At 40.5% G+C, this 18,233-nt stretch overlaps 1 protein-coding gene across 5 annotated transcripts in view; it reads left to right on the forward strand.

Annotated features, from left to right (window-relative positions):
• LOC105223446 (calcium/calmodulin-dependent protein kinase type 1) overlaps positions 1 to 18,233 on the forward strand; it is a 512,064-nt gene that overhangs the window by 165,322 nt on the left and 328,509 nt on the right. For all 5 annotated transcript variants that reach the window (XM_049460592.1, XM_049460593.1, XM_049460591.1 and 2 more), the window contains exon 3: positions 7,860 to 7,994. In XM_049460592.1, the coding sequence (XP_049316549.1) occupies positions 7,860 to 7,994 (135 nt within the window). The remainder of the gene's footprint in view (positions 1 to 7,859; positions 7,995 to 18,233) is intronic.

Here is an 18,233-nt window from a genome sequence, read left to right on the forward strand (position 1 = left end):
TTTTTATTTTTTTTTTTCAAAATTTTATACCACTATTTTAGTTTGAATATTTACATTTTTTTGTTATCCCTTCTAGGAAGGGGGCTTTTTTACCCTGGAGGGTCCGGTCAACTCTTGAGTTCGCTACGGAATCGCAGAGTTAAGCAATATTATTTTCAGTTTAGTTTATATTATTGGCTGTACAAGCCGTATTTTATTTTTTTGGTTGTTTATATTTACTTACACTATAGCTAAAACGAGAATTCTGTTTGGTTCTTGATTTATTAATATAAAAATGCATAAAGTTTTTGGTTAATTTAAAAATCTCTCTCTTTTGTTTTTCGCAAAACTAAGGCAATATTTACGTTTCTTTTACAATTTTTCTGTAGCTTAATAGTTAAAATTTTCCTTTCACTTAATAATTTATTTATTATTAAGAACAATTTTTTTTTTTAACTTTTTTCACAATTTTTTTCTCTCTGTTTGTTTTTATTATTAATTATATTTCTTATGCTACTTACACTATATACAGCTTCATTATCCTCGTAACCGATGATTGTGTATTTATCCTTTTCCCTTGTTCGTACTGAGGTACACCTTCTCACACTGTTTTTGTTACCTTGGCTGTAGGCTTTCGCTGCTAATTCTTGTCGGTATCGTTGGAGCATCCAGGAAGTCTCTTTTCCTATCCTTTTCACGCTCTTTTTGATGTGCTGGTTTTTTCTTAACACTGTCTTTTTCGCGGCGTTTTTTTATATTTCTTAACGGCACTTTTAGACTTTCACGAACCGAACAAGCTTTTTTAAGCTCGGGCGCCAATTATTGCCGGTTAAATTAAAACGGCTAAAAACATTTATATTTTTGGTCAAAATGACCTTTATTGTCAAATGTTCTGCTAAGACTATATTACAATTTCAATTATCAATTATTTATAACTTAAAACTTACTTATGCTAGCACTATTGGTTTATTTACTTGTGTCTCGTTATTCCGCGTGTGCCGGATGTTGATTGCAATTGTTGCAATGGTGTGCATTATTGTTGGTCAGCATTAATTCCTGGCTGTAGTTTATACTTCGCGTGCCGGATGTTGATTGGTTAATTGCTTATCCAGCATTATTCTGCTTATCGCAGTTAACTTTAATGTTGCTAACTTATATACAAGTTATTTTGATTCAACTTTCTATAACTCCTTTGGGGCAACGACGGTGTTGTCGATTACCCAGAGTTATTTTGATTAATTTTCTATAACTTCCTTTAGTTGTTTTTGTTTAACTTTCTATAACTCCTTTGGGGTAACGACGGTGTTGTCGATAACCCAGAGTTATTTTTGACTAATTTTCTACAACTTCCTTTGCCGTAGCGACGGTGTTGTCGACTACCCAAAGTGATATTAACACCTTGAGTTTCGTTCTAAAATTGTTTATTTAATAATTCGTAAGCTTACTGCTAGCCTACTATTCTTATCGTCGCTGCTGCCGTTAGCGTCGGTCTCTAATTGCTTCCATAAGCACTTCCCACTCTCATGTGCCATGCTCATGCATCGAGCTGATCATCGAATTACAACTGCTGACCAAACATTTAATTTGATCGCGCATGAAGTGAACGATGCAGACTGCACGCATTGCAATTTTTGGCAGCATGGGAACTTCAGTACGTTAACTACGGTTAACTTACATACATATGTACTTATGCTTTGTGCGATTGAGAGCTCGTTGAAGAGAGCAATGCGCTTTTTACATTAGTATTTGTTTGTGTGTATTTATAATTATCTTTTTGTTCTTAAGCAATTGAGAGCTCGTTAGAGAGATCAATTCGCTTTTTGTATGCAATCCTGCTTGTTTTTGTTTGCCAAAGTAGAAGAGGTATTGCCGCATAATTGGCAATGTGGACTTAGGATATGTGGTTTTACAAATAGGATGTGTCAATATGCATTTTCTATAGTTGTCACAAATTATGTATGTTTTGTTGAACGGTTTTTTATGACATTTTTTTATGTAATACACATATTTTTATTTCGTTTTACCGCTTTTACTTGTGTACGGAATTTAACGATTAGTTATTTAAAATGTTTAATAATTTAATAAAACGCAATGTGCATATGGTATTTTATAATGTTCTTGGCAGATTGTATACAGTGTGTTTGTATATACTTGTACTTATATTTTTGCGCAAAGGTGAGAGCGCGAGAAGCGTAATGGAAAAGGAGTATTTTCTTTAGTTAAATACTGCATATGCAAATATTGGGTTATCAAATAAGTCTTGCGGTATTTTCGCTAGTTGGTGCTGAAAGCGCGTAGTTCTAGTTTTATTCGTCGCATCGGGTCATGCTATATCTTTTTGGAAAGCTCATTTCACGCGCTAACGCGCGTATAATATGTACATTCGAAGTCGTTTTTTTTACACATTTTCGAAAGTTTTGAGCCTGTTTTTCAGTTGAAAAAAACAGGTTGCCCCAGAATGACACACCCTAATGTATATGCATAGTAAAATAAGATTAAACGAACTGAATACGCTCACTTTGTTCTGTAGGGTATATTCCTGTATACATATATGTTCGTATTCTCTCAATTCCTGTGCTCAAGCAGGCTACCTCCTTCAGCTGTTGTTTTGTTGTATATATCTTGTGTTTTTTTGTTTTTTTTTTATCTCTTCGTGCCCGAATAGTATTTGTTGGATTTATACATATACTTTTAGTTTAATGGTTTCGCTCCCGTTTTGTGCGTTGTTTCGCACCTAAAAGCTTTCACATTTCGCGCCCGATTTGTGTTTTTTTTTTGAATATTTTGTTATTATCCGTTTATGTTTTGTATTTATATTTCGCGCACTTTATTTTTAGTTTGTTAAATCTATTTTTGTTGTTTTTTGACACGCACTTTTTATATACTATAAATATACATATTTAGGAAATTATTTGTTTATATACATACATATCTTCTTCTTCTTTACTGGCGTAGACACCGCTTACGCGATTATAGCCGAGTCAACAACCGCGCGCCAGTCGTTTCTTCTCTTCGCTACGTGGCGCCAATTGGATATTCCAAGCGAAGCCAGGTCCTTCTCCACTTGGTCCTTCCAACGGAGTGGAGGTCTTCCTCTTCCTCTGCTTCCCCCGGCGGGTACAGCGTCGAATACTTTCAGAGCTGGAGTGTTTTCGTCCATTCGGACAACATGACCTAGCCAGCGTAGCCGCTGTCTTTTAATTCGCTGAACTATGTCAATGTCGCCATATATCTCGTACAGCTCATCGTTCCATCGAATGCGATATTCGCCGTGGCCAACGCGCAAAGGACCAGAACTTTTCTCTCGAAAACTCGCAACGCCGACTCATCAGATGTTGTCATCGTCCAAGCCTCTGCACCATATAACAGGACGGGTATTATGAGTGACTTATAGAGTTTGGTTTTTGTTCGTCGAGAGAGGACTTTGCTTCTCAATTGCCTACTTAGTCCGAAGTAGCACCTGTTGGCAAGAGTTGTCCTGCGTTGGATTTCAAAGCTGACATTGTTGGTGGTGTTTACGCTGGTTCCAAGATAGACAAAATTATCTACAACTTCAAAGTTATATACCTATAAATCTTTCGCAGAACTTTTCTCTCGAAAACTCGCAACGTCGACTCATCGGTTGTTGTCATCGTCCAAGCCTCTGCACCATATAGCAAGGACGGGAATTATGAGCGACTTATAGAGTTTGGCTTTTGTTCGTCGAGAGAGGTTTTTACTTTTCAATTGCCTACTCAGTCCGAAGTAGCACCTGTTGGCAAGAGTAATCCTGCGTTGGATTTCCAGGCTGACGTTGTTGGTGGAGTTAATGCTGGTTCCTAAATAGACGAAATTATCTACAACTTCAAAGTTATGACTGTCAACAGTGACGTGAGAGCCAAGTCGCGAGGGCGACGACTGTTTGTTTGATAACAGGAGATATTTCGTCTTGCCCTCGTTCACTGCCAGACCCATTTGCGTTGCTTCCATGCTCAGTCTGGAGAAAGCAGAACTAACGGCGCGGGTATTGTGGCCGATGATATCAATATCAATTGCTATTCCAACTTCTTCATGGTCGGGCAATGGAACGTCTGCTCCATCGTCATCGATTGGGGTATCGGGTTTGCCTTCTCCTGGTGTTGTGCGTTCACTGCCATTCAGTAGGCTGGAGAAGTGTTCCCTCCATAATTTAAGTATGCTCTGGGCATCGGTGGCTAGATCACCTTGGGGGGTTCCAGAAGAGTATGCTCCGGTCTTGAAACCTTCTGTAAGCCGCCGCATCTTTTCGTAGAATTTTCGAGCATTACCCCTGTCGGCCAGCTTATCAAGCTCTTCGTACTCATGCATTTCGGCCTCTTTCTTTTTCTGTCTACAAATGCGTCTCGCTTCCCTCTTCAACTCTCGGTATCTATCCCATCCCGCATGTGTTGTGGTCGATCGTAACGTTGCGTGGTAGGCAGCCTGTTTTCTCTCCGCTGAGACATGGCACTCCTCGTCGTACCAGCTGTTCTTTTGCACTTTCCGAAAACCAATGGTTTCGGTTGCAGCTGTACGTAAGGAGTTTGAAATGCCGTCCCACAGTTCCTTTATACCGAGTTCTTGACGAGTGCTGTCAGAGAGCAGGAGTGCAAGCCGAGTAGAAAATCGTTCGGCTGTCTGTTGTGATTGCAGCTTCTCGACCTCGAACCTTCCTTGTGTTTGTTGGCGTTCGTTTTTTGCTGCACAGAGGCGGGTGCGAATTTTGGCTGCAACAATATAGTGGTCCGAGTCGATGTTAGGACCTCGGAGCGCACGCAAATCTAAAACACTGGAGACGTGTCTTCCGTCTATCACGACATGATCGATCTGGTTGGTGTTTTTTCGATCCGGAGATAGCTAGGTAGCTTGATGTATCTTCTTATGCTGGAATCTAGTACTACAGATAACCATATTTCGGGCCCCGGCGAAGTCGATCAGCCTCAACCCATTTGGGGATGTTTCCTCGTGGAGGCTGAACTTACCGATCGTAGTGCCAAAGATACCTTCTTTGCCCACCCTGGCGTTGAAGTCGCCAAGCACGATTTTGACATCGTGGCAAGGGCAACTCTCATAAGTGCGCTCCAAGTACTCATAAAAGGCATCTTTGGTCACATCGTCCTTCTCTTCCGTCGGGGCATGGGCGCAAATTAGCGATATGTTGAAGAACCTCTCTTTGATGCGGATTGTGGCTAGACGTTCATTCTCCGGAGTGAATGATAGAACTCGGCGACGGAGTCTCTCCCACCACGAATCCAACACCAAACTTGCGCTCCTTTATATGGCCACTGTAGTAAATGTCACATTGACCTACTCGTCTCTGTCCTTGTCCCGTCCATTTCCACGAGGACATCAACCAGCTTGGCAGCGGCACCTTCCCAATAAAGAGACCGGACATTCAGAAGGGGGGTCACTCATCCGAGGCTTGTTGTTCCTTTTCATTGGTAAGATTTTTTACGTGGCGGGTCCCAAACTCAGCGCACAACTCTGCGAGGGGGATGTTTCGCCTTCTCACTTTAGCTCGCCTTCAAACGGATGTTCTTAGGCTACCCAGAGGATACTTGGTCAAAGACCGGAAGTCCTGAGCTGCTTGAGTCATATGTAAAAGAATCGTTTCTGGCCACTCCCAAGTGAATGGCGATCAGAGAACTTTCCTCACTTGCGTGAACTCCATCCTCCAGACAGCTGATTGTGAAATTTGTTGATTTGTTAAAAAAAAGTGAAATAAAAATTAATAACAGAAATTTATTAATAAAAACTTTGGCATTTTTGGAAAATCAATATAAATTTAACGAAAAAATAGGTATATTATTAACTACGATCTTTGAAAGAGTGAAATTAAAAGCAATAATTCATTGTAATGCGAAAAAGTGTGCGAAAAAGTTTAGAATATTGGAAAATGGACAGCAAACTGTCCGTTGTTTATTTTCTGCCATCTAAAAATATTAAAATTTGTTCTTGTTAATATACTTGCTCATAATTTAATTAGCAATATAAAAATGCTTACCTTTGATACTGTAAACGCAAAGGAGGCGGCAGACTTCAAGCGACATGTGTCAGTGTTGATGCAAATTAGCGCTGTTGTCTGTAAGGGCTATTACACTTCATCAATGGTTCATTGGGACGCTTGGCTTGTACATACAATTTCCTCAACAACTCAATTAACTTTTCAGGTCAGATGGGCAATATTGTTATCAACACTCAACGTAGGTGTCTCATCAGTATCACCCTCAGTGGCCAATAATCATCTAATGTTTTTATCTGCGATATTGCTGTTAACACATTCTGAATTATATTCATTATTTGTTTCCTCTATTCTTTTACACACATGTTCTTTTAAATCTTTCCTATTCTAATTTTTTTATTTCTGTTCTCCTATTTTGGGGATCATTAATAAATTTGGTTTTGTCTATCGTTTTACACACATTTTCTTTTGAATTTTCTTCACAACTATCAATTTTTATCTTTTTGTGTTTCATCATTAATTATTGTATTTTTCTTTTTACAATACTGCGATCTACACTCATTATTATTATACTTTACGAAACTTTGATTACATCTTCCGAAATTAAAATTGATTGACTTAGTTTGGAAGATTCTTTGCCTAAAACTACATCGTATCCCACTGACTCATCGGAAACCACGAACAAATGAATATCAAAAATTTTGGTTCAAAATTAACGCTAGACCAAAGTTTACCGAAAAGATTTAATTTGCTTTTATTGTTGAAATTATAGCAACGATCTTCCCTTTGACAACAAAAATCCACCCGACTAATAGCTTACAAAAGTTGAGCTTTGCTGTTATAACACTGGATATACGCTTGTACGCGTAACCGCTCGTCAGGGAGACCTTCGATGATATGGTCGATTAGTTCGGGCTCCTCCACATTTAGTCAACTAAAAGCAAAATTACTTTGTCGTTGAAATAATTTAAAAACTCCTCGCCAGATTGCCACTTACGAGCCTCAAATTTTTTTCTCAATATTATTTTGCTGCGGCGCGAAAATGCATTTCATTTCCTCAATAAGTGAGTCTACGCTATCAACCAAAAAAGTTGGTTCTGAAAGCAATCATGTTTTGCTCTGCCTTTGATTCGGCTAGTCATTAACCCTTAATAACCCACTGGTACCACCAGGAACCAACCGCTTAAATTCAAAATTCTGTTTAACGAATTTTATTTTAGAATTTGCTTGTCATTATAAGACCGTTAATTGATTCATGCGCCATATGCTAATTCTATCCCCACTTGTAACAAACGTCAGTTGGCATTTTTGTATTGAATTGAGTGCATCTACCACATTTTTAGTGAACTTTGTGAAATCGCGTTTTTGCAATAATTTTTTTGTGAATAATTCGTTAAAATCGGAATGGGAAAAAATCTCAAAGTTTAAATAATAATGTAAATAAGCTAAGATAAGTTTTATAGGTAAGTAAATTTTATTTGTTTGTAAGATTTGTTTGATTTTATGGTTGGTTCCTTGCGGAATCCTTATCTTAAAAATTTATATTTCCCCATTTACATTTATTAATTTCATTTATTACAAAAAATGTGATAGATTAGGAAACACTAAACCATCTACTATATAGTCTGGATAAAGCCTAAACGTTTGGTTTGGATAGGTGAGACCGTTCTTAAATTATAAAATTTCAACCAAAAGTGGTATTACTTTACATATGTATATATATAGAGGTGTATATAAAGTTGCTTGGATGCCGATCATCTGGTTGACGATTTAAACCTTAAGGTATTTCTCTGGCATTGATTCCTCCAACTTGCAATGTTCGGTTGCACCCGAACTTCCTTACTTGTTATGGTGTATATTCTAAAATTGATTTAGTACGTTGTTAACTAAACTATACAAAATTTCTTGACTCTATTTTTAGAGGTGCGTTTTCTGAAGTACGTCTGGCTGAGAGCAAAGAGAATCCTGATGAACATTTCGCAGTTAAGATTATCGATAAAAAGGCGTTGAAAGGAAAAGAAGAATCGCTTGAAAATGAAATTCGGGTACTAAGGAGGTAAGAAACATATGTATATTGGCTGTAGGATGGAAGCATGAAATTTTCAATTTAAATTTAGAATAGAAACATATAATGTCACTGTTTGGAAATAAGATATTTTTTAAAGTATCTTAGTTGGGATCAGGATCAGAATTTTTACTTAATATATATTTTTTGCTGTAAGTAAAGTTATTGAAACATATACATAGGTATGTAGATATCTGTATACATTAGGGTATTTTGTTTTACCGAATATCTCGAGAAGTATTAATGATAGCGATTTTGACCTCGGACCTTTTAGCAAATAAAATTTGCTACAAGTATGTCATGAACATTTTTTCAATAGCTCTTGTCATTTACCAAATATATACAAAAAAATACAAATTTCGTGGAAAAATCAGGTTTAGAGCCCCGTACTACCTCGCCAGTGTCAGTTACGACTTTGTTGCACTGGGCACTTTTTAGAGTGAACAATTCTGAGAAATATGGTTTGGCCGCCAGTATGCCGGCGGCCCAAAAAATAAGGTGACTTTGTATTTATTTTGAAAATTCTTTATTCTTCCAAATCAATTTCATCCCCTTCATTGTTTAGATAATTGTGCACTTCACCTTACCCGTAAGACACTTACCACTTTCTTTTATCTTTTGTCTTAAATAAAACACCCGGCTTCGGTTGTATTCAATTGTATTCTTATATTTTACTTGCAGATATGATGTATATGATTGAATGTATGTATATGATTAGAAAATTAACAATATCCGTTTTAAAATATGTTAAGCACACTGACGATAAACTAGGGCAGGCGACGATCGAGATAGCGAGAATCAGGCGGCGATGCGTATACTTCGTTTGCAGATCGTAACGAGACTGATCAAACTATTGAAATTGACCCTTTTGACAGTGTGGTATGGGTTTGCGTGTGTGGATGTCCTCTCGCGTGTGGGTGGTGTTAATGTGAGTGTCCTGTGGAATGTGGGTTCCGTGTGTGTGTGTGGTGTATTGGTGTAGTGGCATTAGGGGGGGCCGGCTTATCTCATTTAGCCATCCCGGCCCCCCTAGGCGAATATTCAGCCTAGCAATCTCTGCAATTGCTGGAGTGTTGCCACTACGTTGCTGAGTCCAGTAGCGGGGCGATGTTGTGGCGCTTTTGGACGACGCCTGGTTAGTGCAACGTGGTGCGGACGCCATTGATTGGGCTCAGACCGGGCTGCAGTGGTTCGACGTCGTACCGTCCGGTTTGCTTGCCTTGATCTACCCGTGCGTGAGGCAGCTGGCCGACCTACATCGCGTCGTGGGGTCCTGTGCAGCAGCGTGTGATGTGGTCTGCCACACGTGTGCCATAAATCGGCAGTAACACACTCCTGCGTCCCATGCGTGTGCGACAGGCAGTTGAGGCAGTGCTCATGTGCCTTGGCAACACGCTGGCGTTGTGTCGGTGTTTGCTCCTTAAAGAGTCCACAGATCTGTAGTCGATGTTTCCGGCGACATAGCGGGCATCGGATGCGACGCGGCTCGACTTGAGCGGATGACGTTGATGGGGCTGCTCGTGAGCCACTACCAGAAGCGGCAGTCGATACAGTAGCGTTGGTTGGGCGTGGCGAAGGGATAGGCCCAGTACGTGCCCCGTTGGTTGCCAGCCGAACAGTTGGTGTTGGGATTGTAGGCATGTCCACGTCCATCTTGATCTCTGTAAAAAATTGTATTTGAATATACATGGTAGTATATAAATAGAATGTGATTGTGCCACGTTATGTGGCATGACTGGGTCGTCGTATTGACCGAACATCGTTTTTTTTAATTTTTATTGTTATTTTTAACAGATTGCTGCGGGTTGCGGTTTTATTGGTTTATTTTCATTTGTTTTTCGGCATTATTTAGTATCGGATTTTCGCTATTATCCGCGGTTGGTAGAGAGCATAATTTAACCAGCGGTCTGGTTAATATTCCGCTTTGAGCACGGAGATCAACTACCCGAATGTGACCGCCTGAGCCGTAATGGAGCTTTTCTATTCGGCCAGTCGCCACTCGGTAGGTGGGAGACAATCGTCGTTAATCAGTACACAATCTCCAAGCTTTTCTGATGTTTTCCATCGATACCTCTTGCGGAGGTCCTTTAAATAGTCTTCTTTCCATCTGCGACTGAAATTATGATGGAGAATTTTAATTCTCTCCCATCGATTTAATAAGGATAGCGACTCCACGCCTGGCTCAGGTGTGGCCAGAATGGGTGCTCCTTTGAGAAAGTGCCCTGGAGTTAGGGCTGTGAGATCTGACGGATCTTGCGAGAGTGTTGTTAGTAGCCTTGAATTGAGAACGGCTTCAATGTGAATTAACAGTGTTGTAAATTCTTCGTAATTAAATTTGTAGTTTCCAGCTACCTTTTTTAAGTGGGATTTGAAGCTTTTTACAGCTGATTCCCATAAACCACCCATATGAGGAGCTCTTGGGGGGATGAATTGCCAATTAATGCCTTGGGGAGCGTTCTTTAGTACAATCTGAGGTGAAACTTGTTTTATAAAATCCACGAACGTTTTTTCTGTGGCTATTTGAGCTTCGATAAATGTTTTGCCATTGTCGTTCTTGGGTTTTTATGGAAAACTGCGTAAGCCGACGAATCGTGCAAATGCTGCGAGAAAAGGAAGATTCGGACATAGCTTGAGGTACACTGCTTTTGTCGTAAAAGAGACAAAGACAACCACGTAGCCTTTCATTAATGTGGGAGACCTTAGCATGGACGCCTTTATCTGAAAAGGCCCAGCAAAATCAACACCTGTGATAGTGAAAGGCAGAGCGGAGTTACAGCGTTCCTGTGGAAGTGCTGCCATAATCTGCGTCCTCATCTTCTGTTTATGCATAGTGCAGATCTTTCACATAAAAATGCACTTTTTTATTTGAGGCTTAAGTCGGGGAATATAGAACTCTTGGCGGATTATATACTGCATTAGGCGATGTTCCGCGTGCAACATTAGTATATGTATATACTTGAGTAGCAATGTTGCATGTCGAGACTTCTCTGGTATTATTAGAGGATGGGGTTCGTTATATGTCAGGCTTGAGTTAGCAAGCCGACCATTAGCACGAGGCAGACCTTTCGTATCCACAAATGGATTTAGTACTAAGAGTGAGCTTTTTTGTCAATCGACTTCGATTCTCTTAGTAGTGACATCTCGCAGCTGAAGTGGCGCGACTGAGTATAAGTGATAAGAGCGACCTTTGCCTTTTCTAGGTCTAGGTGCGTCAATGTATCGCCTTGGGGATATACTGTGCGTATTCCCTTAATTCTAAGTTTGAGTCGCTCTATGAATTAAAGCATGTCAGCGGTTACCCTGAGGGCTCGAGGGTATGATGAAAATGGCTCAAGGATGTCAGTATCATCCAATATCGTGTGAAAAGAGTCGATTTTTCGACTTTCGGGGGTAATTATATTGCGTATGGGCGATCGTGGCCAAGAACCGGGGGATTCTATTAACCATCGAGGGCCATGCCACCCAAGATTGGTGGTTGCAAGGCGCAGAGGCTTGCACCCCCTTGTACCCAGGTCAGCAGGATTGTCAGCACTGGCCACGTGTCGCCAAGTGGCTGATCCCACTAGGGAATCAGACCAGAGATACAATTTATATTTGGTCATATTTAGATGCGTTTGCATCATGGATACTAGTTTGGCTAGTAGTAGCGCACCACATAGTTCCAGTCGTGGCAGACTTATTGCTTTTACCGAAGCCACCTTTGCCTTGGCTACCAGTAGGTGACTGGTGGTCGCTGTGTCAGATTGTGTGCGCACATAGATGGTGGCATAATATGCCTTTTCAGAGGCATCACAGAAGACATGTAGTTCGACTTTGTGCTCTGGGGCATAATTTAGCCATCGTGGGATTTGTATCTGTGAGATATCATTCAGATTACCCGCGAACCGGGACCACTTTTCTAAAAGAAGTGGTTTCACTTGTTCAGTCTAGCCACAATTCTTGTATTAGAATTTTTGCTTGTATCATAATTGGCGAAAGCCATCCTGCGGGGTCGAAAAGTTTTGCCACCGAGGATAAAATTTGCCTCTTTGTTATAGCTGATAGTGCGGATATTGTCTCATTAGTGTATGAAAACTGGTCAGATATCGCATTCCATTGTATCCCCAAAGTTTTTGTTGTGCTTTCCTTTTCGAATTTAAGGAAATTAGTGTCTAATAGATTTTCTTTAGGTATGTTCTTTAAAATATTAGGGTGGTTCGCCGTTATCTTTTTCAACGGAAACCCTGCTGTATTGAGCGCTTGTGTCACTTGTGCTAGTGACTCGTATGCCTGTGGAAGATTGTGGCTTCCAGACAGAATGTCGTCTACAGACGTTTGTGTTTTCAACACTTGTGTTGCCAGAGGAAATTCTGACTTTGTGTCTACTGCCAGTTCGTGGAGTGTACGAATGGCGAGGTATGGGGCACAGTTTACGCCAACTGTTTTTAATTTAAAGTCGCGTAGTGGACTATTGGGAGATTTTCGGAAAATAATTCGTTGAAAATCTTGATCATTTTTATGTACGACTATTTGTCGATACATTTTCTCAACATCCCCATTGAAAACGTATTTGTATATACGCCAATTTAGTATGAGGAGCATTAAATCTGGCTGAAGCGTGGGTCCCGTAAATAAAATGTCATTTAGGGAATTCCCCGAACTTGATGATTTTGATGCATTAAAGACAACTCTTACCTTTATGGTTTTTTTGTCTGGCTTTATTACTGCATGATGTGGCAGGTAAAATGAATAGTATTTACCTTTTACAACTTTTTCGCCAGGGCTGACTTCCTCCATGTGGTCTAAATGGAGGTATTCTTCTAAAACCCTATTGTATTCTGGTTTTAGCTCGCCTTTTTTAAGTAGGTTTTTTCCATACTTAAAAGCTGTTAGATAGCAGAGGTACGAGAGTGACCTAAGGCGAGTGTGTGGGGAAATTCTGGCTTTAGTAGTGGTCGTACGACGTACCGGCCATTATCTAATCGAGTAGTTGTGGATTTGTAAAAATTCTCACAATATCGATCTTCTGGGGTTGTGATTGATATGGGGGGAAGTTCTTCTAACTCCCAAAATTTCTTTAGTTGATTATTTTGCGCCAGAAGTGTTTATGTAATTTTCGCAACACCTTCGAGAATAATTTGTGGTATGAGATCGCTGCCTAATAGAATATCTATTTGAGCGGGAGTGTTGCAGTTGGGGTCTGCTAACTTAAGGTGTGAAACCTTTTGCCAAAGCTTGCTATTTATATGATAGCTTGGAAGCATGTTTGTTAGTTGCGGTAAGACAAAAGCTTCTGCTTGTATGCGCTTATCCGCTTGGGGGGAAATAAGGGTAATGGGGCAGATTTTGTTTGAGTTTTGTACTACTCTTCCGCCCATTCCCGTAATTTCAAAATTAGCTAGTTTTGTTGGCAGTTGTAGCCTACTTTGTGCCCTTGACGCTATAAAAGATCGTTGAGATCCTTGGTCTATTAAGGCCCTAAGTTTAAACAGTTCTCCTCGGTGCTCGATGGAGACAACTGCTGTGGGTAATAATACACTGCTTTGGTTTTCGCTGTGTAGCGTGTGAGTTTTTAAAGCCTTTGAGCAGCATGGTGCTTCTTGGCAATTTTTTGAATTTTGTAAGTCGGGATTTGCTGTTGCAACTAATCCCGCAGCTCTTTTAGTATTAACGTTATTTTGAGCGAAGCTGGAAAAATTTGTAATGTGAAGCATTGAGTTATGTCGTTTATGGCAATAAACACAATTAAGTTTGCTTTCACAATCTTTGAGCGCATGCGCATGAGACAAACAGTTGGTACAAAGTTTTTTTTTCTTACGAAATTGTTTCTTTCGTTAATGTTTAGTTTTTTAAATTTCTCGCAAGATTTCAGCCTGTGCCCTCCTTTACACAGTTCGCATGACGTATGTTTATTTTGTTCGGATGTGAACGCTTTAGTTTTGAAAAAACTACGATTTAAGTTGTTGTTACTCGCTTGGGGTCTAATGAAGCTTCGATTTAGGTCGTGTTGCACGTTTTCAGTTCTGACCATTTTTTTATCTACCCTTTCCGCAATTTCATATTGGGTAGTTGAGAAATCGTTCATTTGTTGCCACGTGGGCACTTTCTTCGTGATGAGAGCGATTGCTCCCACAGAAGTAAAGATTTTTCTAGTAATGCGGATGTGCATATATTTACCAGAATGGGGTCCCAATTGTCTGTGGGAATATTCTGTGTCGCTAGAACCGACAAGCAATTTGAAACAGTGGATTGAAGTTTTATAAATTCTTCACTTGTTTCTTTCTGAATTTTTGGTAAATTCATTAATATTGTGACTTGTTTGTCGACTAAGATTCTTTCGTTCTCGTAATGAGCTTTTAGAGCTTTCCAAGCATAATTGAAATTTTCGTCATTAAGAGCGAACTGTTTTACTATTACGCCTGCTTGACCTTTTGTTTTGTATCGGAGGTGATACAATTTTTGCGCTTGTGATAATTTTGGATGTTTTATGTACACGGCTGTAAACATGTCCCGGAAGGACGGCCATTGATCATAACCACCATGAAATATTTCTGCATCACATGCTGGCACTTTAAGGTGAATGCCTGAACTCGCCTCTTGGCTTTGAATTTGTAGCAGCTATACTCTCAGTTGTGGTGTAGGTGCAATAGCTTTAATTAATCTCAATTGATCGGAGATCAAAGCTCTCGTTTCCTCGTACTGGTCTAAGCAGTGTTCATATATACTCCAAATATATTTGAAAGATTTATATATATTGAAAAGATTTGAAATTTTCAGGTAGATCTGATTCATCAGATTCTACAATTGCGTCATACGCAGCTTGGAGACGTGTCTTTCGTTGACGTGTGATTTCTAATACCGATTCAGATTATCTTGAATCGGTGAAGATGAAAATCGAGTGCAGTATCGAATTAGACTGTCAGTCTCAGCAATGAACTTAGTATATGAAATATCTGTCATCTTTTTTTGCTTTGTAGCACCTTGCTTTGAGCGTGTAGCATCTGCAGGTGTACATGGCTCTTTTCTTCTGAAATCGTTTTTTTGTACTTTTAAATATTGTGTTGATTTAGATTTCTTTGAATCTCCGTTCATTTAGATAATATGATAAAATTGAAATATAAATATGAGAACAAAAAATTCTCTCAGTGTACTTCTGATAATAACGCAATGTATCAAATAACGAACGCGTATTTCGTTTTACTTATTCCCGGTGCTTATGTATTTAGCTACTAGTTTGTTCTTGTTTTTGTTTTTTATTTTATTTAATGTTTCGTACTCGTTAGTAAATACTTGCGTATACGAGCGATAATGCAAAAGGAGAAAAAGGTTGATGACCTTTGTATATAAGTTTGCACAATATGTGCGTTTTTATGTGCATACGTAAGATGCTAAAAATTTATTTTGTTGTTTTGTTTGCAATCCTGTTTGCTTGTGCTTTAACAAGACCAAGAGGTATTGCTGGACAGGTGCCGAGTTGGTCTTTTTTTTTTTTTTTTTTTTTTTTTTGTTGGAGGGGGAATCTTCGAAAGATAAAAGATACCGTCATTTTTCCGGACGGTATGCACGATTCGTATTGGTCACTTAAACGGAGACCAGTACGCCTACGTACTTAACCCTTAACTCCATTGTCTTTGCTTGTTTATTTGCCCCACGGAACTGCCGTTAAGCATTACATCGTGAGGCCAAGCTTAGCCATTCGGCTCATCATTCACGCCATTCCGGCCTACTCCTCATTCATCCTCCTTCTAGTTTCACTGCGTTGCCATTCATTCCTTCTTAGCTCTTTCAGAACTATAGCACACCATGCTCTCACACTATCCCACACTTGTTTCGAATCTATCATAAATCGCACTATGTTATCCGGTGTCACTCGTTCCGTTGTGAGTTTCTCTATATCGGCTCTCTCCTTTTCATACCGTCGGCAGAAAAAGAAGATGTGCAGCGCATTTTCTCCGCTGCTGTCACAGAAGGAACAATTCGTCCCGTCGTCATGTCCATATTTATAGAGATATTCTCTAAAACACCCGTGTCCCGTCAAAAATTGCGTCAGGTAGAAATCCGTTTCTCCGTGTTTCCTTTCTACCCATTCTTGTACCTTTCTAATTAGCGTATGTGTCCATCTCCCCGTCGTAGCTAAATCCCATCGCTTTTGCCACTCATTGAGGCTTGTTTGCCTCTCATCCTTCCGTTCTTCAGCCGTTAGCCGCCTGCCAAGTCTCGTAGATCTTTCGTATACTCGTTTGAGTTCCATGGCCATTACCTCTGGTGGCATGATGCCCGCTAATATCCCAACCGCTTCGTAGGATACCGTACGAAATGCACATGTCACCCTAATGGCACTAAGCCGCATTGCTACCTTCGCTTTCTTAGCATACGTTTTTTGCTGCAATGCTGGTCCCCATATGGGCGCCGCGTACATCAGAATTGATTGGCTCACCTTGGCCAGTAGCGCACGCCTATTTTGGCTTGGTCCACCAATGTTGGCCATTATTCTCGCTAGTGCGGCCGTGGCACGTGCTGCTTTCTCACATGCCTTTTCAATGTGCGTCTTGTAGTTGAGTCTATTGTCTATCAGTACTCCTAGATACTTCAGCGACTTCTGTGTCATGATACTATGACCGTCTATGTTTAGTTTGATGTTTTCGGGTTTTTTTCTACTTGTGATCAGCACAGCTTCGGTTTTTTGTCCAGCGAGTTGGAGGTTTGTTGCCGTGAGCCAATCTTTAATCATCGTCGCCGCATGATTGCAGAGGTTTTCAATTTGGCGAAGTTCTTTTGCCACTACGGTAATGGCAATATCATCCGCATATCCGATGATCTGCACCTGTTTCGGGAGTGGGAGACGCAACACCCCGTCATACAGTACGTTCCACAACAATGGGCCAAGCAAAGAACCTTGCGGAACTCCGTCCGTTACCACATACTTCTTTTGCCCGTCATCCGTATCGTACAGCAACAGCCGGTCCGACAGGTAGCTGGATACAATCTTAATCAAGTATGCCGGGGTTTCGCAACGTTCTAGTGCTCTGATAATATGAGGCCAGTATGCCGAGTTAAACGCATTTTTGACGTCAAAGGTGACTACTGCGCAGTATTTCTTTGTGCCATACAGCCATCTGGTACCCTCTATTGCCTTGTTGGCTATGTCCGTAAGCTTCTTGATCGCATCAGTGGTTGATCTCTGCTTGCGGAATCCATACTGGTTGTCGGACAAACCTTTCTTATCTTGGTTTTCTAAATGCAGCTCTATTCGTGCACAGATTATCCTCTCTAGAATCTTGCCAGTCGTATCCAGCATGCAGAATGGTCGATATGAGCTGGGCTCTCCGGCTGGCTTATTAGGCTTCTGCAGCAAGACCAGCCTCTGCTTTTTCCAAGATTTTGGGAATACTCCTTTTTGTAAACACCGCGTGAACAGTTCCGTGAAAGGTCTCGTATTGTGCTTAATGGCAATCTTTAGGGCTTTATTTGGAATACCATCCACGCCTGGTGCTTTGGCATTACCAAATCTTTCTGCCGTTTCTAAAACCTCCACAACAGTGACTGTGGTGTTTTCTGTTTCAGCTGGTTCCTGTATGTTAACCGTTCGGTTCTCCAGAGGCTGCGCAGGGAATAGAGTCTCCACAACTGTTTTCAGTAGCGCTGGGCACGTTGGTGCTTGCCCTTTACCACCTCTTATTTTTGCCGTTACCAGCTTGTACGCATCACCCCATGGGTTTTCGTCGATTTTTGCGCAGAGTTCTTTAAAGCAGCAGGATTTACTCTTTTTAATAGCTTTTTTAAGATCGCTTCGTTTGATTTTAAAGTATGCACGTAGTTGCATTTGTTCCGTGAGTCCCCGACTCCTTTGACACCTCCTTCTCGCTTTGTGGCATTCTTTCCTTAATTTGTCGATCTCCTCACTCCACCAGTAAACAGGCTTTCTATGGGCGCCATTTTTTTTCCTACACATTGAAGCGTCGCATGCTTTACTAATGTGCCTCATTAGGATCTCCGCTTGCCGATCTATGTTTTCCTGAAATGTTAGGTTACCGTCTAACAGGAGCTTAAAAAGTTCTACGTCAAGAGTTTCTATTTTCCACCCTTTCCTTTGTACCGTCTTATCGGACATACTCCTTCGGTTGATCGCTGAGTGTTCAATTTCGAACATAATTGCATGATGGTCACTATGTGTGTAAAGGTCGCACACCTGCCAATCTGTTGTCCGCGCCAGTGAGCTGCTAACGAAGGTTATATCAATAACGGAGCCCC

Source organism: Bactrocera dorsalis, chromosome 6 (assembly GCF_023373825.1).
Source record: "Bactrocera dorsalis isolate Fly_Bdor chromosome 6, ASM2337382v1, whole genome shotgun sequence".
In the NCBI taxonomy this organism is placed as follows: domain Eukaryota; kingdom Metazoa; phylum Arthropoda; class Insecta; order Diptera; family Tephritidae; genus Bactrocera; species Bactrocera dorsalis.